Source organism: Ailuropoda melanoleuca, chromosome 7, assembly GCF_002007445.2.
Source record: "Ailuropoda melanoleuca isolate Jingjing chromosome 7, ASM200744v2, whole genome shotgun sequence".
Taxonomy (NCBI): domain Eukaryota; kingdom Metazoa; phylum Chordata; class Mammalia; order Carnivora; family Ursidae; genus Ailuropoda; species Ailuropoda melanoleuca.
Window position 1 is genome coordinate 56,214,859 of NC_048224.1, and position 25,551 is coordinate 56,240,409.

Below are 25,551 nucleotides of genomic sequence, written 5' to 3' on the forward strand. Positions count from 1 at the left end.
TTGTCAGAGAGAGAGCGTGCGCGAGCACAGGCAGGCTGAACAGCAGGCAGGAGAAGCAGGCTCCCTGCTGAGCAGAGAGCCCGAGTTGGGGCTCGATCCCAGGACCCAGGGATCATGACCTGAGATGAAGGCAGACGCTTAACCAACTGAGCCACCCAGGCGCCCCTCATGTCCATCTCTTGAAGCACCAAGCATTCACCCTTCCAGTCTTCCTTACCTTTCTAGACCTCAGTACAATTCCTTTCAGCTCTCCCCTCTCAAGACTAAAGAACACGAGTGCCAGAGATGGGAAGGCCTTAATGGTTGATTGGCCCAACCCTTGTATTTTCCCTCCCACTTTTAATTAGGGAAAGATTTAAAAAAATATATAAAATATAGAAAAAAATCAAGCATCACCCACACACGCAATGCCTGGCTCCAGTGAACGATCAACTCATGGCCGATCCTGTCTCATCCATGAAACCCCACCCCCAGCTTCCCTCTCTCACCGTCACTATCAGCCTTCATCTTACAGAAGTGGGAACATGGTTATACCAAGGAACGGTGACTTGTCTGGGCCCCCCCCACTGGGAGCAGGGGGCCAGAATTCAGGCCCTGGCCGCGCGTGCCCCTGGCCGCCACACCTCCCCACCCCGCCCCACTGCTATAGCCACACTCCACCTGTGCTAGCATTAATTTAAATTTTTCTCTAACGGTCCCACTTTTCTGCCTAAATACATTTGTTTAAAATGGAAACTGTATACCTTCCTGTAAATGGGAAATAAACATCATTTGTCACGAATGGAAAGTATCACTAAACATGACACAGAGAAAACAATGTCATTAAGTAGAAACCCCTGCCAGCCCGAGGCTCGGAACTCAAGGCCAGCTCGCTTTCTCTCCTGAACACGGAGGCTGGCAGGCATCAGACCGCCCGGTACCAACTCGGACCTTCTCTGATCTGGTGCCATCAGGAGGATTCAAAGAGTTAAAAATCCACGTAGCCTTCTCACAAGGTGATTTACCATTTCATCAGTGCCCCCCCCACCCCATTTCAACATCTCTGACGGGTACTATCAGCCGGCTGGCAGTCATGACATACTTGTCACATCCACGTGCTCCGACCTGGTCATAGCTGGTCCTACTGTTCTTACTGCACACGACAATGCACACTGGAGTCCCGCAGGGGCCAGTCTACATGCCATTTAAATGTCTTAGAAAAGATGGGCAGCAACAGGACAAGATACTGCTATAGTCCCTAGGTCCTCAATTCTGGATATTCTCACAAAGCAACAAACAAGTGTCTTATGAGACTAAAGAAGGGAAGAGACCCACAAGCCAGTGAAGCCGTGTTCCGGTCTGTTCCCAGGGATCGTCTGTCCCCTGCTCAACAAGGAGACTCCAGGCAGAAGGTGCCAGCCCCCTTGGAATAGATGAAAGATGTTTCAGAGCAATGAAAGGCCAGTGTGACCGACCCCTGTGTCACACAGGAGTCTCACGAAGGCCTGTGCCGTGGTTTAACTGGCAGCATGTTTTTCATAGTGGTTCATGAGATAATGGTGCCTCTCATGAGGGATAATAGCTTGAATGTGACGACCATGGTATTTAGTCTGCAATCACTGGCTGTAGGGAAATGTTCTTGCTGCCTCTCATCACACCTCCCCAGATTGGGCACGGGAAGCATGCCCATCTCTTGGAATGGGGGTTCTCAGACTGGGGTCCACAGCGGGGGGGGGGGGCTTTTAACAATCAGAATCCTGGACCCCACCCCCGGAGCATTTTCTTCGTTTGGTCTGGGGCAGGGCCTGAGTCTCAGTGTTTTTAATTAGCCCCCATGATGCTGCGGCTGCTGGACCACACCTTTTTTTTTTTTTTGAAGATTTTATTTATTCGACAGAGATAGAGACAGCCAGCGAGAGAGGGAACACAAGCAGGGGGAGGTGGGAGAGGAAGAAGCAGGCTCATAGCAGAGGAGCCCGATGTGGGGCTCGATCCCATAACGCCGGGATCATGCCCTGAGCCAAAGGCAGACGCTTAACCGCTGTGCCACCCAGGCGCCCCTGGACCACACCTTGAGCATAACGGTCCTATCCTTTCCCCCTCACTAAATCCTCTTTGTCCTCAGTTCCTTTAAGCCTGGTGGGGGTAGGTGGGGAGGGTCCGAGTGGTGCCAGAACCCAGGTAGGAACCACCCATTCTTTTGGACATCTCAAGAAGGCAGTGCCTCTCTGGCATATTCCCTGCAAAGAGAACATCTGAAGCATCGGCTGGGCCAGGAAAGCTCTAGGGAACTCTCCCTTCCTTCAAGACCTTCACCAGGTCAACGCTTCTTCATATAAACAGGTTACGGCTTTCAGTGTTGGGGTCAAGGCTCTGCGTGAACTCAGCAGACTGGGCTGGCATCTGTCCACAGTAATACTTAGGACAAAACATGGGGCAAACAAGCCAGGCGTCCCTCTCACGCCTGCTTACATGTGTTCCAGCTGGAAACACGGGCAGATTCCTTTCCCTTCGGTACGTATGCGTGTTACTGCTTTGGCAGAAAGAAACATCTGTGTGCTTTTTTCCTCAAAAAGAACAATCCACTTTTCAAACTGCAAAGACGTCTTTGAAATGGAGTATTTGCCGACAATGTCCTCTCTCCTAAAAGCAAGAAGCAAGGAAATGTGTCCTCAGAAAGAACAATTTTTAAACACAGACATTACTAAGTGTATTTCTCTTCAAAAGGCCCAGATCCGCTCACATGTTCACTCAACTGAGTGCAGAAGGTGCTTCAAGAAACAGGAGACAAAGCCGTGCCCGGGGTACAAAAGCTTTACTGCTTCTAAAAGAAAAAAAATAAGTTACAAAACAAAACAAAACACCCAGCATGACAATATGTATGAACATGGGCTCATTCAAATGATAACGGCTTGTGAAAATGACTTAGAACGCAGACCCAGGAGGATGACTTCGCCAGCGTTGCTAACATACAAGGAAGAGCATGCATGCTGCATAACTTTCTTATTCTGAGTTCTAAAAAGGTCTTCTCTGCCTTCCATAAACCAGTTACAGTGTATAGTTGGTGCCATCACCACGAGATGGAGTCTGCTCTGCAGTTAGGGACAACACGTGCTTTATGAACGGGTGGCGGTATCGTGTCTGGGTGCTAAGGACAGGTCTGAGCTATCCACCCGACTGAGGGCTTGTCTGGGAAGGTGCTGGGCGGGGCCCGCAGGCTGGGCCGGGCCTGGGGTGGGTCACTGCCGGCAGGTGTCGTGGAAGGCTTCGAGCGTTCGGAAATCCCTCCACGTCGGCGGAAGGCCATCTTGTAGAAACTTCCCGCAGCGCTGGCACGGGGCCTGGAACAGCTTTATGTAACTTCTTAACCAGGTCTAAAAAGAGAAGGGAGGAGAGAAATAAAAGGAATGGGACCCGGGTGCTTCCAATGTCATCCTTCCTATCAAGCCTAATGACCTCGAGGCCAGAGAACTCAAGTTGGCCGGGACCCAAAAGATGGCCTGTGATTTCACAGAGCACTGCATGCAGAATCCACAAGGTCACAACGCTGCTGATTTTCAGTTCTGTCAGTCCCCCAACCCCCAACTGAGGGAGTTCTTAAAACAGAAATTCCTGCTTTCCGGGGCAGGAAGTGCTCCCGGAGGAGTGGCCGCGTACCAGCGCACCTGGGGCTTGGGGCCGCACAGAACCACGTTTCACTCCTGTGTCCCACGTCTCCTGAATAGGCTCATTGATCCTCGCCTTGTTCCCTACCGAGGAGCGGGCACGGACCCGTGCGGAGGAAGACTTCGCATGGATGACAACGCTCGAACTCTCACTGAGGTCAACATGCCTTCTTTCTAATTTGATTTCAGAGGTCATCACTTGCTGTCACAACGTGGCCCAAAGCACCTGGGGGAGGGCGGGGACAACCTGGTGTCTCCAAATAACATAATAAGCGGCAAATACACACTTGAGTGGTTCAGAGTGCAGAGTTCTCTCGGGCATCATACATAAGGATGAGACTCCCATAACTCAATTCTCAAACTCAAGGAGATTCGCGACCAAAAACAACAACAACAAAAAAACCCAACAACAAAAAAATCCCAACCCAAACCCCACAACAACAGGCAAGCAAGTTAAGCAAGTTCTCACTGTGACAGGGGCACATGAATCTCATCATTTAATGTCCTCCTGAATTACGTCGATAAGAGAAAATTGTTCTTTGAAGAGGTAGGTCGAGTTTATTGATACAAATCCTTCCATCTCCATCACAGCTGCCTTCGTGGTGGCAGACTGGCCCATCGATACCGTCCCCCTTCCAAAGGCCAGGTGTTTGAGGTTTTGGCAATAAACGTGAGGAAGTTGATGGACCATTCAGCTAAACTATTTATCCTTCAGTGCTGATCACATTCAAATCCTCCCCAAATCCCAGAGTCAGTTACCAAAGGGAAACTGGGCATGACAACATGTTAGGTTAAAAAGCAAGACTCTGTATCTGTCCAAAAACGAACAGCTTGCCGAAGACTGTCAGCTGACTCGTCCTCTCGACACATGAAAGAGCCCCTCACGTGCGGCTCTGCCGAGTGCCCGGGTTCGCTCGCTCGCTCGCTCGCCCTCCCAGGACCGTGAAGCCGATCAATAAGTCGGGTTTGTAAAATTAGAGCAGAAATCAATCAATTAGAAACCAGAAGTATAGTAGACCAAATAAACATGACGAGGAGCTGGTTCTTTGAGAGAATCAATAAAATTGATAGACCACTGGCAAAACTTGTCCAAAAACAAAGAGAAAGGACTGAGATTATTAAAATTATGACTGAAAAGGGAGAGGTCACGACCAACACCATTGAAATTGGAAGGATTATTAGAAACTTTTATCAACAGCTATATGCCAAAAAACTAAGCAATCTGGAAGAGATGGAGGCCTTCCTGGAAACCTATAAACTACCAAGACTGAAACAGGAAGAAATAGATTTCTTAAATAGGCCAATTAACTATGAAGAAATTGAGTCAGTGATAAACAACCTTCCAAATAATAAAACTCCAGGCCCAGACGGTTTTCCTGGGGAATTCTACCAAACATTCAAAGAAGAAATAATACCTATTCTCCTAAAGCTATTTCAAAAAATAGAAACAGAAGGAAAGCTACCAAACTCATTCTATGAGGCTAATATTACCTTGATCCCCAAACCAGGCAAAGACCCCCTCAAAAAGGAGAATTACAGACCGATTTCTCTAATGAATATGGATGCCAAAATCCTCAACAAGATCCTTGCTAATAGAATCCAACAGTACATTAAAAGGATTATCCATCATGACCAAGTGGGATTCATACCTGGGATGCAAGCATGGTTCAACACTCGCAAATCAATCAATGTGATACATCATATCAACAAGAAAAGACTCAAGAACCATATGATCCTCTCAATTGATGCAGAAAAAGCATTTGACAAAATACAGCATCCTTTCCTGATTAAAACCCTTCAGAGTGTAGGAATAGAGGGTACATTTCTCAATCTCATAAAAGCCATCTATGAAAAGCCTACTGCAAGCATTATTCTCAATGGGGAAAAGCTGGAAGCCTTTCCCTTAAGATCAGGAACACGACAAGGATGCCCACTCTCGCCACTATTATTCAACATAGTACTAGAAGTCCTTGCAACAGCAATCAGAAGACAAAAAGGGATCAAAGGTATCCAAATCGGCAAAGAAGAAGTCAAACTGTCTCTCTTTGCAGATGACATGATACTCTATATGGAAAACCCAAAGGAATCCACTCCCAAACTATTAGAAGTTATAGAACAATTCAGTAAGGTGGCAGGATACAAAATCAATGCCCAGAAATCAGTTGCATTTCTATACACGAATAACGAGACTGAAGAAAGAGAAATTAGGGAATCCATCCCATTTACAATAACACCAAAAACCATACGTTACCTTGGAATTAACTTAACCAGAGACGTAAAGGACCTATATCCTAGAAACTATAGATCACTTTTGAAAGATATTGAGGAAGACATAAAAAGATGGAAAAATATTCCATGCTCATGGATTGGAAGAATTAACATAGTTAAAATGTCCATACTACCCAGAGCAATCTACACTTTCAATGCTATCCCGATCAAAATACCGAGGACATTTTTCAAAGAACTGGAACAAATAGTCCTTAAATTTGTATGGAAACAGAAAAGGCCCAGAATCTCCAAGGAATTGTTGAAAAGGAAAAACAAAGCTGGGGGCATCACAATGCCGGATTTCGAGCTGTACTACAAAGCTGTGATCACAAAGACAGCATGGTACTGGCACAAAAACAGACACATCGACCAATGGAACAGAATAGAGAACCCAGAAATGGACCCTCGGCTCTTTGGGCAACTAATCTTTGATAAAGCAGGAAAAAACATCCGGTGGAAAAAAGACAGTCTCTTCAATAAATGGTGCTGGGAAAATTGGACAGCTACATGCAAAAGAATGAAACTTGACCACTCTCTCACACCATACACAAAAATAAACTCCAAATGGATGAAAGACCTCAATGTGAGACAGGAATCCATCAAAATTCTAGAGGAGAACATAGGCAACAACTTCTATGACATCGGCCAGAGCAACCTTTTTCACGACACATCGCCAAAGGCAAGAGAAATAAAAGATAAAATGAACTTATGGGACTTTATCAGGATAAAGAGCTTCTGCACAGCCAAGGAAACAGTCAAAAAAACTAAGAGACAGCCCACGGAATGGGAGAATATATTTGCAAAGGACACCACAGATAAAGGACTGGTATCCAAGATCTACAAAGAACTTCTCAAACTCAATACACGAGAAACAAATAAACAAATCATAAAATGGGCAGAAGATATGAACAGACACTTTTCCAATGAAGACATACAAATGGCTAACAGACACATGAAAAAATGTTCAAAATCATTAGCCATCAGGGAAATTCAAATCAAAACCACACTGAGATACCACCTTACGCCAGTTAGAATGGCAAAGATAGACAAGGCAAGAAACAACAATTGTTGGAGAGGATGTGGAGAAAGGGGATCCCTCCTACATTGTTGGTGGGAATGCAAGTTGGTACAGCCACTCTGGAAAACAGTGTGGAGGTCCCTTAAAAAGTTAAAAATTGAACTACCCTATGACCCAGCCATTGCACTACTGGGTGTTTACCCCAAAGATACAGACGTAGTAAAGAGAAGGGCCATATGCACCCCAATGTTCATAGCTGCATTGTCCACAATAGCCAAATCATGGAAGGAGCCGAGATGCCCTTCAACAGATGACTGGATTAAGAAGCTGTGGTCCATATATACAATGGAATATTACTCAGCTATCAGAAAGAACGAATTCTCAACATTTGCTGCAACATGGACGGCACTGGAGGAGATAATGCTAAGTGAAATAAGTCAAGCAGAGAAAGACAATTATCATATGATTTCTCTCATCTATGGAACATAAGAACTAGGAGGATCGGTAGGGGAAGAAAGGGATAAAGAAAAGGGGGGTAATCAGAAGGGGGAATGAAACATGAGAGACTATGGACTATGAGAAACAAACTGAAGACTTCAGAGGGGAGGGGGTGGGGGAATGGGATAGACTGGTGATGGGTAGTAAGGAGGGCACGTATTGCATGGTGCACTGGGTGTTATACGCAACTAATGAAGCATCAAACTTTACATCGGAATCTGGGGATGTACTGTATGGTGATTAACATAATATAATAAAATAAAAAAAAAAATAAGTCGGGTTTGTGTCCTCCAAGAAATGAACTGCAGGTTCTCGAAGAAGCTCACTTGCTGAGGCCAACCGTGATGGGGTGAAGCGGCTAAGCGCTACTCCACCTGGCTGTCAACGCTGATTTGGGCTCGCTAATGGGTAGGTCTTCCGAGTGGGCCTCTAACTGGCAGCCTTCCTAGCGTGAACTGGAAGGGGAGTTTTAGTCGCCGTGAAAGACGGAGCCGACCGAGGGGAGAGCGTGAACCATGGCCGCACGATGCTGAAACCCACAGCTGCCAGTTCTGCCAGGCAGGATCCAGCCGAGCTGGCCGGTGGCCCTGCGCAGGCCAAATGCTGGTCATGTGACAGATTTGGGCAGAGGTGTGCCGAGGAACCAGCCCCCTTGGGTGGCGGCGGGTCCTGACTTGCAGCACTTGCTGATTTCTGTGGTGCAAACATGCTGATTCAATTTCAAGCTATTTGAATAACCAGGATGCAAAATTCCCAACGTTTCACAAGAGCTGGCAGGGGCTGACTCCAACACGCCAGTGCAATGGCTGGCTGGCTGTTTTGGGGTCACTCCCCATCCTGAGCTCCAACTCTGAAAACATATGTATCTTGGGGGGCACTGCAAGATTTGTCTTAGTCATTGCTACCTGCCCAGCGCCAAGCACAGGGCCTGGCATAGATCAGGAGCTCAATAAATATCTATTGACTAAATCAATGTGGGAAACTGTTGGGAGATCACTTCTGCAACCACCACTTGTTCAGCATGACAGAAAACACCAGTTAATGAAGTGGGAAACGGTTTCTCATAAATCCCTTCCCGGTTGAAAGAAAGCATCAGCTGTGTGCTGGCCAATCTCCTGCTGGGGGGCCCCGTGGTCCAGAACTGCAGCAGCAACCTTCTGAGCTGCCTGCTCTTACCTGGAGGGGCCAAGCTTTCCAAAGCAGACTTGGCTCCTAAGGCCACTTACCATGAAGGACCTGACCACGACGTCGGGCATCTGGGGCAGCTGATAGTGGAGCAGGGCAGTGGTGGCGTGGTCTGTCACCTGGAACCAAGGACAACAACTGGAGTTAGAGGCCACTCCAAACCAGCACAGAGAAAACAAAACCAGTGCATCCCCTTCTCTGATAAGCCAATCTGCTTCTGAACATCTCTGGGAGGAAAGGGCATCTAAAATAAAATCTGAAGTATGAAAATTAGTTAGCAAGGTTGGGGGCAGGGTCAGGGGAGGAGGAGTGCTGTGGGCAGAGAGGACGCCAAGTATTCAGGCCTGGAAGTAGGAGGAGTGAGTTCCAGCAACTGGAAACCCAGGCGGGGGGGGGGGGCAGCACACGGGAGGAGGGGCATGGCCCGAGGCCAGCGGAGAGGGAAAGACCGGCAGACCACAGAGGTTTCTCAGCCAAGTCTCCGCAGGATAACACTGCATGGATGCAAAGAAGTTTGCACCTGTCCACGCTGGACTTCATTGTCACATTGGAACACTGTCCCTGGCAGGGGAACTGGTCTTTCTGCTTCCCGTAATTCTCACTCTGTCGCACAGTTTGCAGTCATAGAGATTTTATGATTCTGACACCCAGAATCTGATAATTTCTGATGATCTTTCCCTTGGGTCTCGCAGTTCCTATTACCCTTCTGAGGAGCCTTGCCACTCAAAGTGTGGTCTTCTCTCTGAAAGTTGAGGCCTATCTTCAGCATCCTGGTGGGCCACACCCACTGTCCCCAAACTCCAAGGAGAGGCGTTACCAGCAGAGCCAAGGGCAAGACCACTTTAGGCCTACTAGAGGCAACCGGTGACAAGACAGAATGTGCACTGGGCTTAAGCCCCCAACTACTTAATCTCTCTGGGTCTCAATGTCCCTTCTGAAAAACAAAGGAGTAATCTAAGATCCCGTGTAGTTCTGAAATCTGACACCACAAATTGCTAATGCCTGCCATCAATCAGCAAATTAATAGATGATACCTAATCTGACAGTTGTGCTCAAACTCATGGTTTAGCTGACTGTCTTCACTGGGGATTCTCGTCATTATAAATGTTGTAGTTAAAAAACAAAATGAAACAAACACACACCCAGGTAAAATGTTCAACTTTGAGCAGGAGTAAACACGGGTCTACCTGGTATAGACGTCCCCAGTTTCTAGCTGTCCCCGGACACCATGTGATGCGGCAATGGACCTGAGCATTAGGGGGTGCAAAGCAATCAGGTGGAAGGAACCTGGAGGGGATGCTCGGGCTCCACACGGTGAGTTGCAAATGATCCAGAAGTCAGTCGAGCTGTGTCCACTCCCAAGATCAGAGAGGTCATACCCCGAAGAGTGAGGACACAGGCTCCCTAGCTTATAGCCCCCAAGCCTCACTTTCCCTAAATAAATGGCCATGCATGGGAAGCACCTGCCTGTCTCCCCTCCTTCTGCCCCTCCCGCTTCTGGATGAGGACTCTTTCCCTGCTGGACTTCCGGGGCCTGCCTGGTGGCTGGTGAACCCACAAGACGAGTAGCGCTGTGGGGACAGGAATCATGGCCATCTCATTCATGCTACGTCCCCAAGACCGAGAACATCACCTGGCACCTAGCAGGTGCTCAGTATGTATTTGTCAAATAAAGGAATAAAGAAATAAACTTAAAAGAAGAAATAAACTTAAAAAAGCCCACTTACCAAAGGCCACATACCAGGGACACGTGCACTGGCTTTCTTGAAAACACAGCTATAGGTCGCATATCCAACATTGCTGAGAAATTGTTACCCAAGTGACTTTCAAGATAAGTGGTACTTATCCTTTCAAGTGCAGACTGGTTTTATTTTAAGCATTTCTGACAGACAGCTTTCTAAAATGAGCAATGCTTTTTTTTTTTTTTTAAACAGTAGTAATGATAATTTGGCAAGACGGTGGGTGGTGATCGGTGGGGTGAAATTATGGCTATAAAACACAGCAAACTGGGCCCCGCGGCCCCTGAGCTTGGAGGCCGCTTCCTCCCCACCCAGACCCATTGCTAAATAAAACCACCCATGCAAGTGCCATTTTGTGGGAAATTTATGAAAGAAGGAGTTTCTGGAGAATTCTTTCACCAGCCCCTGCTATTTATTTTACAGTGCTTCTAAAAGCCCTGCCCCCACGTCAGTGCTGTCATAGCGGGGAAGCCAAGCTAGCTGCTTGCCGGTGGCCCGCTGTCCCCTAGTTACGGGTGTGCGCCTTTCCCCAGATGTGGAGAGCTCATCTCTAGTCCTAGGAGTCCCCTGGGACGAGCCTAGATCCGTTCACTTCAGTAGCCGGAGCCCCTGTCCTGAGGCCGGATTCCCCAGTCACACTGGCTGCCCAGAGGCCACCACCCAGGCTGGACTGCTTTGTTTGGCTGCACGTTTTCTTTGCTTTTCTTTGTAGAATTTTTAGGAAACATTTTATATGAACAACATATACAATTACATATACAATTCAGCGGCAAACTGAAAGTTAACTGAGATGGAGACTTCCAGAGGTTGGGAAGGTGGCTAGGTCACACAGCTGGGGAGGGGCAGTGGGTGTTTGAGGCCAGAGACTGCAAGGCCTACTCCTGGACCACCCCTCCCAATAGGAACCCCCGGCCGGCAACGCGGGTTCTGAAAAAGGCACAGGCCCCAGGGGCCCGGGCATCACCGGCTGCGCGTCCCAGCCGGGTGAAGTCCTGGGCGTGCCAGAGGCCTGACGAGAAGCCCAGGTCAGGAGATGTGCAAATGGGGCTGCTGGACAGCTGGCCACTCGAGAACAGGACAACTGAACAAACTGGAAAACGGCCTCCAGGTCCTGCCCCAAATCCACCACAGCGCTGTTTTGGCCTCTGGCTCTGGAGAGGGCGCCTAATTAGTTTCTCTATTAGTAGGCTGGCAATCCAGTCAAATTTGGCCACTTTTTCACAAGGTCCAGCATAAACTACTCCCTTAAATTGCCAAATGGTGGCAGTTTTTTCTCATGCTGCTATGATCATTTAATTTCCCCACTTTCCCATCACTAATGACATCTTAATAGAAGGAAGCCAAGCTGACAGATTTGTTACATTTTCTCTCCCTTCCTCACAAACTCCTCCACTACTGGTTTTGGGGTTCCTGTGGCCAAACTCCAAAGCACCAGGCTTAGGCATGGCTATAGAGTGTGGGAAAAATTCACCTACGATGATCTTCCTTTCTGTCGAAGCATTCCACCTTCTCTGTTTTCTTGTTTTACACTTTTCAATAACAAAGTCGTTTTTTTGTTTTGTTTTGTTTTGGTTTTTGCTCAGCATCCAAGATGTTGAAAAAAAAAAAACAGGCCCGGGGCAACAAAAACATTTTGCTATTAACTAATTTAACTTAAATCTACTCTGTGCCAGCCCAGCCGAGGCTCGGGCCCCACCATAATGGCCCCACTGTAAGGTACAGCTCCTAAGATTCCACTGGGAGATCAAAGCCACCCTGCAGCTGAGAAGGGCACTAACGCTTCCCGGGAGGGGAGGCCATTCATCCCTCCAGTGAGTGCAGGTTAGGAAAGCGCCTGAGAACAGATCAAAGCAGACTTTGAGCCCGAGGCAAGGGAGGGAGGAGCAGAGAAAGTAACAATAGACCAAGGAGACAGGGCACCCTGCAAAGAAGAGCAGAGGGGAAGTGACGCCAGGTAAGCCGCGAGGGAGGGCGGGGAGAAGTTTGGGCACAGAGGGACAGGGCCACTCAGAAAGCAGTGGGCAGGGGGCCAGGCAGACTCAGTGGGTAGAGCATGCCACTCTTGATCTCGGGGTCCCGAGTTTGAGCCCCACACAGGGGGCAGAGCTTACTTAAAAACAAAAAACACCCAAAAAGCAGCGAGTAGACAGTCACGTCGGGGCTTTGCCGAGAGCTGTCTCTTTTCACCTCCAGGCAAGGAACGCTGCAGAGGCTCGCGTTCAGTCTGGGGTGCACTCCCCCCTCTAGCTCATGGCCACGCCACCGGTGAGTTCCTCTGAGCAGGGTGACATCCCATGGCCCACCACAGATCCGAGGGGCTTCATCAGTCTCACCTGCAGCTTCCTTCTCCCCCTCCATCAACCAGGGCTTCCGAAATTCTGTCCCAGCTCACACCGCGGAGAAGGTCTTTGTGCACCCAAACTGGCGGGGAACTAAGCTCTGGGGGAGAAAGGAATCTTTCAAGAGCCCTTGAAACAGCTGCCAGTCAACACACTGGTGACGGAGATGCCAGTCCCAACAAGTCTCCCCAAGCTCCCCCACCATATTGTGTGCAAGGAGCTCCTGACGTCTTCAGCCCAAGTGAGAAGGTGCTTGGGAGATCACGAGTTACATTAGCCAAAGCCAGAGCAGAGCTGCCTGCATAAGAGCCGCAGCCCCTCGCGAGATGGTCCACACCGCACAGCGTGGGAGGAGTCGGGGCTTGCGAGCCAGACGCACGGGCCTCAGTGCTGTTACTGACAAGCCGCATGACCTTGGACAAGGATTCAATGTGCCAACGCAGGGAAAGCACTTGAACAGCAGCACCCACCCCCCTGGGGGTCTTCCTATCTTTCTCTAGCCTAATCCTCACGACCGCCGCAGGAGGGCGCTGTCTGTTTCCCAGAGAGGAAGGGTCGTGGGGAGGTTAAGTGACTGCCCACTCAAGCTGCTCCGGAGCAGCACAGCAGGAGCCTGAGCCCGGACATAGGCCACAGGGGTGCGGAGAGACAGCACACCCAGGCCACCTCCTCCCTAGAAGGGAATGGCCCCCGGGACTCTTAGGGAGGCAGGACTCGGCTCTTGCACTCACACGGCTCTCCCTCTGCCTCTTGCCCGCTGCCACACACCAGGCAGCCATCCCAACGGGGCTTGACACAGGTGGGCCCTCAAGAAAGTCTCTGGATTGAGACATGAAGGGGGACACCAGGCAAACAAGAGTTGGCAGCGGTCAGGGTGCACATGTGTTAATTAAGGGAAATCCGAAGTTCGCTGCTAAAGAATAAAGGGGGGGGTGCTAAAGAGAAGGGGAATCCTCTGTTACATTTTGGCATGTCAAGTCCAAATTCTTCTTCCCACTAGTGGCCTCTGGCCAGCGGCGGGGCAGAGAGAACGGGGTAGGGCCGGCGGGACTACTTTCTGCTGAAGGTCAGCCCCGCAGAGCCCAGGTTTCATGGTGACCACAAAGACTGCTCTTTATCTGTCGGGGAAGAACAAAGGACAAACGGAAAGGGTCAGCGAGACCCAGGGAGGGGCAAAAACTCTCAATATGCTATCATTCCTCAGCAGCTTACTCTTTGAAAAAGACAGTCTCTGGTACCAATCTTCCTCGACTTACGATGGGATTACATCCCGATAAACCCACCGTTAAGATGAAAATACATTTAATACATGTTTTAACCTGGCCTATGTTACACGGGTTCTGAGCACTCACATTCGCCTACAGCTGGGCAAAAGCATCTTACACAAAGCCTATCTTGTAATAAAATGCAGAGTATCTTACGTAACATACTGAATACCGTACCGAACAGCACAGAGCAGTCATCAGCGGAGGGGTCGGTCGCCCTCAGGAGGGCGGGGCGCACTGAGGGCTGCAGGGCTGCCCAGCATCCAGAGAGGATCACACCACTAGCTCATCGCTAGCTTAAGATCCAAACTGAAGCTCTAAAGTACTGTTTCTACTGAATGTGTGTTGCTTTCGCACCATTCTAAGATCGAAAAATCCTACGTTGAACCACTGTAAGTCAGGGACCAGCTGTACTGAGTTACTTTGTGGCCCTGGGCCCGTCCTCAGGGATTCCTGGGCTCGCCAAGGGTGTATGCATCCCCCTACCTATGCGCGGGCCTCCAGGCCAGCGTGGAGCGCTCGCAGAGCAGCAGACATGAGGTGGTGCCGGGGGCTCCATCCCTCAGCTTCTAAAAGGGAGTCTAGGCTGGGGGTCAGGATGTATGTGGTTAGAAAGCTCCCCAAGGTGACCGTGACGTCAGCAGCATTAGGGACTACAGATGAACAGGCCACTGTGGGCCACTGCCTGCTTCCTACCGGCAGGGCGAGGGCTGTGGCCAGTGGGCGCTGGGCTGGCCCTGGGCTCTGGCAGTGACGCGCCGCTCTTCCTACTGCGATGGGCTGATGGCACAGAGCCAGTGTTTGCCAGCACACAGCTCATGAGGCCCAAGGCCGCCCCCACTAAGCCAGGAGAGCTGAGGCTTCTATTAAAAGTGTGTCCCACGAGATTAATAGGGAAAGTTAAGTACCCAAGTGTTTAGGAGTTGCTTATTTAAAAGAGAAGCCTGGTAGAGACCCAGATTCTGGCTTCCCTCCAGCCAATATCTGCTTCTACAGACTCCAAAGAGAACATTCTCTCTGGCCTACATTAACATAACCAAAGGCAGCGTGCTGGGAAAGGTGATGTGGAGCTGTCAGGAGACACGGTACAGTCCTGGATTCATCACTAATTATCTGGGTGACCTTGGCCGCATCACTCTCCCTGCTGGTCCTGGTAAAGGAGCATGAGGCAGGGATCACTGGCACCCCTGGGTCTAGGTTTTCAGTGGACGCTGCTGCAGGGCCTGGCTGCACACCCTGGGGGTATATCTGTGCGGAGCTCCACCCTCAGGCCAACTAGCGATGACATTAAAGCCCTTTGTTCTAATAAAAAGGACCAGCCGACCTGTCCCACTCCAGAAACCCACCGGCTGCCCTGATGTGACCGTCTATCCCCCCACCTAGTCCTCTGCGTCTGGGCCAGTAACAAAGAGCTTGGAGAAGAACCCAGCTCAGAACCAGGGACACTGTCCGCGCAGCATGGCTCTTGGTGCTAGAAGCCTCCTCCCATCTTGACGGGCTTCAAAGAGACTGGAGCACAAACCAAACATTTGCCACTTGGTTGTACACGTGCTGCAAGTCAGAGAACAAAGATGACCTTTTGTTCACTGGAGGTACTCGAATGCTCCATAAGGAGATCGGCCCAAGACTTTGGGGTGTCTACTCAGGTTTCTGCCAAGGCCAGACCCACCCTTAAGGGGAGAGGCACTGGGAACGTCTGGGAATGAGAACATTCTGTGTGAGTCCAGGAGTCAAAGATGTGAATTTCGTGTGTTAAATGTTTAAAGAGACCGTAACCCCTGCCAGCAACACTGCTCCGAGGAGGAGTACTGGCTTTATGACGAATACTCAAAATAGTCCCAGAAGTACTCATTCCATGAAAAGAGAAGCCATCATTATTTCAAAATGGGAATGCTATGAAGTCATTCCTGAAAGTGCTGGGGGGAGCGGCTGGGGGCAATGGGGAACAGAGCAGGGACGCGCTTCTCAAACCGGGATAAAAGTACAGTAGAGCGGAAGCAGGCGGTTTCGTTTTTATTATGCGGCCCAAGTCTCCAATCTGCACCCTGGATTTGTATGCCGCGGGCTCACCAGCCTGGAGGCCTGAGGAGGAAGCATCGCAGTCCGGGGAGACCGGGGATTACTTAGACAGGATCAATACCTCCCTCTCTGCTTGATGAAGGGGCCACGGGCATAGGCTTTGAAGGGCTTCTAACCGTCCCCTGGCACCTGGCAGTGCTGCTGGGGGTAAAAGCAGAGGCAGGGCTGTCCGGGTGGGAACTGGACAGGAGATGATGGACCCTGCTGCTCCCTCTTGCTCCCTCAGGCCGGTTTCGAGATCAAGCTCTGTCTGAGAACGGTGACAGCTTGTCTGTAAAGTACTGAATAGAGCCTGTGACACATGCCAGGAACTCCTTAAAGGAGTTTTTTGTTTGGTTTGCGGGGGGGTTTCACTCCAATCTCTTTAAAGTTGCAGCCAAGATGCCACGGACTCCCTGCAGCGAAGCCTGGATCTGAGTGCGGGCCGGTTCCAGACGGGCCTCCAGGGGCAAAGCGACGACAACCACCACCCCCGCTCCCACAGCCAGCACCTGCAGGGAACCGGGAAACACCACGAAAGGTGTGTGAGGGCCTGGGTGAGCCGGGTCCCAGCTTGGTCTCCCTCAGCCGCATGACACGCTCCCACACCACCAGCGGCTCCAAGGATTCCTCCTCCCAAACCTGCTCTCCCGCCGGCTCTGTGCTCAGCGTGGGATGCTCCTCCCTGAAACCCTTCTGCCCCTTGGCCTGCACCCCCAGCAGCACCTGTGGAAACTCTAGCCTGGCGCTTGCCTGACCGTGACAGGAGCCCCGCCTCACTCCCGGCCGTGCTCTCTGCGAGGATGCGGCTACGCAGGGCTCGTGTATCCTCCATGGGCCTAGCTCAGGGCATCCACGGAGAGGAGAGTGCTCAGAAAGGTGGCTCTGCACGGGGGCCGCTCACCGACGCGACCCCGAATGAATGAGAGATAAGGTGGGATTCTACTGATTTATTTTATTTTTGGCCAGTGGCATTAGGGGAGCAGCGTGAAAGGGGGTCTGGGGGTGGGAAAAGATGAGGTCATGGGGCACGGTGGGGAGAAGGGCCTCAGTGAACAGGGAAACCCCAGGGTGGCCACAACGGATCTCTCCAGAGTCCTGACCAGCCTCATTCTGCCAAAGCCCTTGTGCAGGGCTCAGAGGAGCTGCACACAAAAGGTCCTTGACATTTCCCAGGATTAAGGAATTAAAGCTCTTCATTTAGATGAACGAAAAAAGTTCAACGCTTTCCAGATGGTAAAATGCCAGGTCTGTTGCTGGCTGCCAGCAAAGTCCAAGCCCCAAAGATACCTGAACTGCTCTGTACCCACGTGGTGTGATGTTATTTTTTGCAGGAACAGCCTTGCAGTTAGAGAAACACATCCAGAGACATCTGGGCTCCCAAGAAAATCCAGACAAACCCACCTACTTCCCTACCAAAGCCAAGGCAACTGCAGGGGAAAGAACCCAGTGTGCAGAGCAGGGAGAGAGCCCTGCCCGTGAGGCTGTCCTGCCACCACCATGCCCGCTGCCTTCTGCCCAGGCGCTGCCGGGCGGGGCAAACCGGGTGTCAGGGCGGAACGCATCACTCTCGAACGCCTTCTGGGGATCACCAGAGGTGCCACGAGCCCTCTTGGGACGCGAGGGAACGCTCCAGGTCCTGGGACTGTGATTCCGTATCAGCAGGTCAGGGCACTGCTGGGTAGTTGTAATTCTAGGTGCCTTTTTCCCCGTGTGGCTCACTTTCTGACCAGAGAGGAGGTCCTCTGCCTGGAGAAAAAGGAAGACGGACGTTGCTTCGGTGCGAGGGTGTGAGGTTGTTGCGGCAGAACACCTAACATAAAGCAGGCCACACGTGCATACCTGGCCATGGATTGTGAGTTCCGTGCCCCTTCCCCTGTCACGCACTGAGTGCTTCCTCTAGGCAACCCCAGCGCCTGGCACTTCACACGGAACCCTCACGGTGCGCACCCCACGAGGCAGGTTTTACTATCTCCCCCTTTTGTGGCCAGGGGACCTGAAGCACGGAGAGAGTCCACACCCCCAGCTGGCCAGTCCACACACGGCCGGGCTGGATGCACATCCAGGCCCATCTGACTCCAGAACCTGAGTCTTCACATCTGTGTCCGCCGTGAAGAGGAGACAGTGAAGACATGAGGAGATGTGAGGAGTGGTCATCAAGGCGAGAGACTGGTGGGAGGAGGAGAGCTTCCTAAGGAGAGGAGAGTGGTCACTGCCGACAAGCACTTGCGAGAAGTTGGGTGAGCCACTGACTGGAAGTTTACCTCAAACTTCAGGCCTGTGGACTCAACCTCACCCCATTTCTGTGAGGTGGGTGCTTGTATGATGTCCACTTTACAGATGGGGAGACCGAGGCAAGTTAGACCACACAGGGGCCTGAACACATGGCAGAATGGCTCTCAGCCACTACCTCTCCCAGGAAAGGTCACAGCGGGGAATGGGGAACAGGGCCCAAGAGAGGGGGGCAGGCTCAGGGCTGGAAAGCCTCCTTGCAGTGCAAGGCGACCTGCTGGGCTGTGGGAACGGGGACTGGGCAATGGTGGGCGGCCAGGCTTCCCAGAAGCAGTCTTTGGATTCTGACCTGGGGTATCCCGAGGCTCATGCAAGCCCTCAGGAAGAAATGAGCTCCAGAGTCAAGACCGACTCCTCTGGGACTCCTCTAATGGCAGAGAGCCATGAACCAGCAGGATGGACCCAGGTTTTCCTGCTCCATTCTAACCGTGAAACCGGGTACGTGTGAGGACCTGAACAAGGCTCTCGGTCATTACCACGCTCAGTGGTGGCGGAGGGAGCCTTGCGGAGGGAAAGTATTGGGGTATCGTAAGGGGAAAAATCAATGATCCACTCTCTTCTGTGTTTAGAAGCTTGTGAATATTCAAGCCTACCGCTGAAGAGAAAAGGTAGTGATAAAAGGCATTCCAGCGGTACTGGTGAGTGGAATGACCCCTCCCCACCATTCCAGGGCCCATGGCCCCGGGAGCTGAGACCCTACCACGTCCTCTCTGATTTTCCTCCTGCTTATCCAAACTGCTCGATACAGCCCAGATGTCAGCTTAGGAAAGGCCACCTTTTGGGATGACCCGGGGCTTGTCTGCCATCTCTGCTTCCCTGAAGTGTGTTGACAGCCTGATGACACTGGGCTCCAGCAGGCCTTCCTCCTGCACTGTCCCTTGTCTGGAGTCTGCCCACTTGCCCTCACAGTGGTGCTCGGTTTTCTCTGTCTGGGAGAACCAAGACACACTTATGAGGCAGCCACGGAATGCGTGGAAACACAGCGCCAACTGCCACCATATCTGGTCTACAAAACGTTAAGTTCTCCTCCTTGAGAAAAGTTGATCAGCATTTAAGAGAAAAGGGCGCTTGTCAGAGTGACGGGATCTGGAAAAAGCAGAGATCCCTTCTATGACATGGGAGAGACCCTTTTTCGGAGGCTGCAGAATCCTCGTAGGTGTGGGGGCCTCCGCCGAGCGAGGGCCGGGACGCGGGTGTGGCACCAGGGCTTCGAGCTCTGGCCACCGCTGTAGGCGCTTCCAGGGCTTTGTGGCATTTCAGGGGGGCTTTCGGAAAAGTACATAAATGAGCCGGTAGGGAGAAATTTTAGGTATCGCAGAGGACACGGAAATGGCTACTTATTGAGCCTCCTCAGCGACGTGCGGTGCTGCAGCACGTACGCACGCCACGGCCTCCGTCAGAAGAGCCAGTCTTGCCCTCTGGAACCTCCCTTCGTTGGGACAGCTCCCTCTCCCGGGGACCCGGGATTGGCGACGAGGGAGGTGTATGTCGTACTACTTGGGCAGGCACTCAACTTGTGGCAGGGATTCGATGGATCCCAAATTGCAGAGCAGGGACTCCTCTACGGACGACCCTGTCTCTTGTGTGGAAAAGCCCCGGCGGCCACTCAGTAGACACCCCCTGACAAAGTCTGGGCGAGGCCGAGGCTGGTCTTCATCTCCAAGTATGAACGAGTGAGGGAATGTACGAGGAAGCGGATACAGGAGCGAGGACGCAGTGGCAGCCGGCCCAGAATGTTCTCCGCCGCTGGACAACCCACCTGCCCGCAGCCAAGTTCCATAATGGCACAGCCCCGAGAGGGCCGCTCTTCCCTCTGATGCCTCTGGAATGACGACTGTGGACTCCGAGCCGCACATGCACGGGTGCCGGCTTTGTGCTGCCCTCCGGGTGAAAATGCTCCGGAGGACGTGCCGCTCCCTCTGGTACCATGTCCGCCGTCTCCACCTGCCCGTCTGCGGCCGCACACACGCCCCACCTCTTTCCTCAGCCTCCCCGCCAGGACTTAACGCAGTAAGCAGCTGCAGACTCGCTCTCACTCTCCCTAAGTTCCTGGATGAAAATGCACAGTGTTGTGAAATGAGGAGGTTAAAGATCAAAACAGCGACTGCCCCTGCAGAGTTTAAATGTCAGAAAAATATGAACACGCCTGAAACCCTTCCTGGCTCTTTGTGCTTCTGCCCTTTCAGATGGCCCCCCTATTTCTAAGTCCCATTCTCTGAGTCCGCTCTGCTGGAGACGCGCTGGCTATAAAAAGCCTCTTCGCCCCAGGACGAAGTGCACAGAGCCTCCGGGGCACCACAGTAAATGACGGGAACCTGTCGGCAGCCACGGCCCCACAGCAAGCTGTCCCCGGCCCTCCACCGCTTCCCTGCGCCCGGGTAAGGGGTCTAATGAGGAAGAGGGAAAGGGCTTGCTGACAGTCCCCGCTGCAGACAAAAGGCAGGCCACATTTCGTTTCACGTGGTGGGATTTGCGACAGGACCTCGTGAGCTTGTCTCTAACCCAGGGAGTCCCTCGTGCACGGCCTGAGGAGAATGTGACAGGTGTGCGCTTCCATTCTCTTAGCTCCTGACATTCTTCTCCAGGAATGAAAAGGCAAATGGAAGCTCGGGTAGGCTCTGTGAGGCAGCCCCCTCCCACCACCTTGCTTTGTCACATTGAGGGGAAAGACCTGGGAGGGGTCCTACCTTCCCAGCAGGCCTCTCTCTGCGGCCGCCACCGCTGCTGCTTGTGGGCCGGAAAGCACACACAGTCCGCAGTAATTGTGACCACATAATGAACGCCAAAGAAAGGAAGTCCTGGGGCTCACACCAGAGCAATGCCGGGAGATCGTTCCTCCCACTATACGGGGAGGGCCAGTGGCGGTGGCCCAGGACTCCCGTCTCCGGCACTGATTGCCATGGTGAGCACATACGGGAACTGTGTTCTGCTGGAGAGATCCCATTTTACTGATGACCAAGGATCCTCCCTGACCGTGTCACTGTGGTCTAAAAATGCACTTCCCTCCTGTTTCGGGTTGAGCCTTTCAGACAATGCGGACAACCAGGCCTCCCCTGCCCGGTCTCCGTGCATAGGTGTGAGCAGACAGATGACAGGCGGGAGGGAACGTGTACCACAGTGCTCTCGGTGTCTTTGAGGGAAATGCTACCAGTAACATCGATCAGGACACCCAAAATTTAAGTGGGTGGACAAGAAGCAAATAGGATTCTGAGAAAAAGCTGAGACTGAACAGCAGAGTTTAGAAATGCTGCCACCTAATCCTTCCCTTTTGGCATTTTGAGTTGGAAATGCCAACCACTGTCCCATAAATTGCAGCAGGCCTTCGGAGTCTGCAACAGACAAGCGGTCCCAGCTTTGTTTTCGTCGCATGGTCTGTCCTCTGTCCACCAACGTGGCCTAAGGCTAGCAGAAGACTAAGCACCGGGCCGTCCTGCCTCTTCGTGAGGCCACACTACGTGTCCTCCAGCCTCCCCACTACGTGTCCTCCATCCTCCCCACTATGTGTCCTCCATCCTCCCCACCAGCATCTTCAGCAAGTGCATGACTTTCTTTAAACAAAACCCCAAACCCCTTCAGTGTGATGATGATTAGTTGAAAGCTTTACTGATAAAGGATCAAGCTTAATTCTGTACTACACTATTTTCCAATATATTCCTTACTTTGACAGCAAAAGACAATGTTTTAGCAGGGAAAACAGACAACTCCTTAATCCACTGACTCTTACCTGCCCTTGGAACAGGAAAAGGACTTCATTGCATGCAGTTAGTTGTGATCAGAGAGCACTATCTCCTGTCCCCAAACTGTGGTTTTTTTAACCGAGTACACGTCAGTATCCGGTCAAGTCCATTTAGTTAAAAATAGGTGAAGGTAGGGATGATGAAGGGCTCTCAGAAAGGGCTCTGCCCACACACAGACAACATGCCATTCACCAGGTGAGGTAAAATCCCCATCCCTACAAATGCATCTACTCAGACCCGCCACACAGACTGCGAGGGAGAACTGGCCGGTGCGCCCACGTCTCTCCCACTAGACTAATGTCAGATTTTAAATGCTGTTTCAGCGTGTGTTTGTAGTCTTAAACAAATACAAAGAGTGCTTGGCAGGTTATTTTTAGGGGAGGTAGAATAAAAATACAGCGCTGTCTCTCCACGTCTATGCTTCACCAAATCTGTGTTTCACACATTTTACGACTTCCTAATAAACTTTCTGCTTGCATTCAAAAATACTTAACACTACACAGAACATTAAAAAAAATGTATTTATGCAAAGGTGAGCATGTGCAAGACCCTCCCTCACAAGGGGTATTCGGATGGAAATCAGATCATTGTTAAAAGACCAGTTAGGGTCTGCAATGCTCATGGGTCCTCGAAGCCACAGCCTGCCTTCGTGGGGCCCAAAGGAGGTAACTCACTGAAATACCACAGAGGATGCCGAGATAAACCAGGCAAAAAACCCCGAACTGCTTTAATGTTTCTCACTATTAAAGTGAAGCACGACGCAGATAATGACCAGTGTCCTTTCTCTTTAGAACGCTTTTCCACCAGCTGCTGGGGAAAAACACGACAGAAGTAGCCAGCGTGGACAAAGTTAGCACTTAAGGCTGAGACTTCAGGCATTACCGAGCAAGTAAATGCCTCAGGTATGGTCACTTAGATAAGAAGGCTAAGACCCAAATGTAGCTGCCCGTCCTAAAGTCAACCGATGACCACAGACACCTTCCCTTCTGGCTCTGGACCGATTTTCTCCACTATGCTTCTAGAGAGCTCAGCTGGGTAGAGGAGTGTTAGAAGAGTCAAGATGATGATTTTCTTTTTAAGGTAAACTTAATTTTGGACAAGAAAGGTTGCAAAGATGGTATGCACAGCTCCCATGTACCCATCGCCCAGTTTTCCCCACTGCTGACGCCTGTCGTGATCCGGGACCTACAGCACAGCTAAGAAACCAACATTGGTTACTTCCTAGTGACTAAGCTCATTTTCTCATTAATCTCTCTCTGTTTCATGATCCAACCCAGGATAGCATGTTATATTTAACTGTGATCACACTGTGAAATTTTAATGCTTTCACGGGCTCCCTAAATGTGTGGCGCTGGGCGTCAGACTCTTCCCCTAGCTGTAGGCATCTGTCCTTGGTCTAGCCTTTCACGGAGAGGGTCCGGGGAACAATGTGAAGTGATGTATTAAACACCATTAGAGAGCTGGTCCATTATGCTGCTTTGATACAAAAGCCCTACGCTCGCTGCTTTAATGGGGATGGGGTTTCCATTTGGGGTGATGAAAATGTTTTAGAACCAGATGGGGTGGATGTTCCACAACACCACGAAAGCCACGGAAATGTGTTAATTTTGTGTTACGTGAATTTCCCCTCAATTAAAAACAAAGTTCTGTGCTTTCTCTCTAAGCTACCCTGGCGTCCCTTGGACACAACTATTATTCACGTGGAAACGATTTGGGCTCAGCTTTCAAAATCAGGTCCCTCCTCCGCACCCGACCCTTCAGTGGACTTGAGAATAAAATCCAAATTCTGTCCCAGGACCCAGAGGCCCCTGCCCACCCTCCGCTCTGCCTCCGTCCCCCATGGCATTCCCTCTGACTGCTGCACGCTCCAATCGCACAGACTTCCAACAGCTCTTAGGACGTGCTCCTCAACGCAAGCCTGGTGCGCTGCGGCCGCTGCCTGGAGATCTGCTCCCGCGGCTTTTCAAATGACTGGTTCCTTCGCAGGAGCGGCCTGTCTCAGTTCAGGTCTGGCCCCACGTAGGCCTGCTGGGACTGCACCAACGTGAGAGGCCCCTCATGCTGTTCTTGAGTGCAGCCCTCTAGTTAACGTGCTGGAGTTACCTTCCTTCCTTCTTGTGCCTCCTCGTCTGTCTGGTTTTCCCTCGCATTCCTAGCACCCAGCAGAGTGCCTGGCTCACGGCAAAGGGGCTCAGTAAGTCATTGCTGTTGAGCTGGACGGGGCACTGAATGAAATCACAAGCAACCCCACCACGTGCGCCGCTGGACGGAAGCAGAGACGGGGAGGGATGCAAGCAGAAGAAAGCAGCTGGTGTCCTGCAAGGGAGCTGGCCTGGGTGCTACGGGGTGGTGGGAGCCCTCGTAAGCCCCAGGTGCTGAGCTGCTGCGAGGAAGGGCTCCTTCTACCATCAGAAGCTGGGAAAGGATTTTCTCTAGTCACATTTCTTCTTACCTCTCCCATATAGCATTTCATGGGGAGCCCTGACATCAGAAAAAGAGGTGACCAGAGTGTCAAGTGGTGGGGCAGGGGAAGGGTGAGGATGGGGCCAGCCCGCCTCCCTCAGCCCACACTAGGCACCTGCGTAACCATGGGGCTCTGACAAACTGAGCTTAAAAACTGGGTGAGCTTGGAACACCTCAAAAGCCTCTGCTGTTTTTGTTTAAGGTATGATTTCCACACAGCAAAATTCAGCCTTTGTAGGTGTAAGATAAGAGAAAAAAATATACATATATTGTTTGATCTTTGCCCCTGGTTCCTGGCATAGAGCTCCTGAAACCCTTATAATTTCCTAAGTGGTAAGAGCACTAGGGGCCGCTCCTGTTCTAATGAGGCGACTTTGGGTGGGCACCTGGATGGGGCTGGTCACCAGAAAGACCAAGCCATGATTAGGGTAATTGGGGACTTAGAATTTTCTGTCTCACCCCCCATCCTCCCGAGAAGGGGAGTGGGGCTAGAAACAGAGTTAATGACCGATTATATCTACATGAGGAAGCCTCCATAAAATTCCAGCAGTATGGGGTTTGGAGAGCTTCCAGATGAGACAATACAACACCAGAGACGTGATGTACCCCAACTCCATGGGGACCCAAACTCCTGCGCTTGAGGCCCTCCCAGATCTTGCTCTGTGTAGCTCTCCAGCCACCTGTCCAACTGCATCCTTTATCATGTCCTTTAATAAACCGGTAAACCGAAGAAAGCGTTTCCCTGGGTTCTGTGAGCTGCTCTGGTGAACTGACAGAGTCTGGGGAGGGGGCATGGGAACCTCTGACTGACCGCCGATAGGGCCGAAGCACAGATAACCAAACTTGTCACTGGGGTCTGTAGCTCCAGGGAGATCGTGTCAGATCCAAGCTGGACACCCAGCTTGTGTCTGTTACTGCAAACCCCCACATGTTCAGTGACCAGGAGGGGCAGAAGAGAAGTGTTTTATGTGCAAGGTAATGGAGATTCACTGGAGACAAACAGAGGAGGGAAGAACTGGGGTCTTCCCTACACAGGTAGGAAAGC

The 25,551-nt window shown here is 51.2% G+C and overlaps 1 protein-coding gene across 1 annotated transcript in view; it reads right to left on the bottom strand.

Annotated features, from left to right (window-relative positions):
• Positions 1-1,919: 1,919 nt before the first annotated feature.
• Positions 1,920-25,551, bottom strand: part of MED27 (mediator complex subunit 27) — a 202,933-nt gene continuing 179,301 nt past the window's right edge. The window contains exons 7-8 of the mRNA XM_034664726.1: positions 8,655-8,732; positions 1,920-3,353 (exon numbers count right to left, since the gene is read on the bottom strand). Of these exons, the coding sequence (XP_034520617.1) occupies positions 3,219-3,353; positions 8,655-8,732 (213 nt within the window). The 3' untranslated portion in view covers positions 1,920-3,218. The remainder of the gene's footprint in view (positions 3,354-8,654; positions 8,733-25,551) is intronic.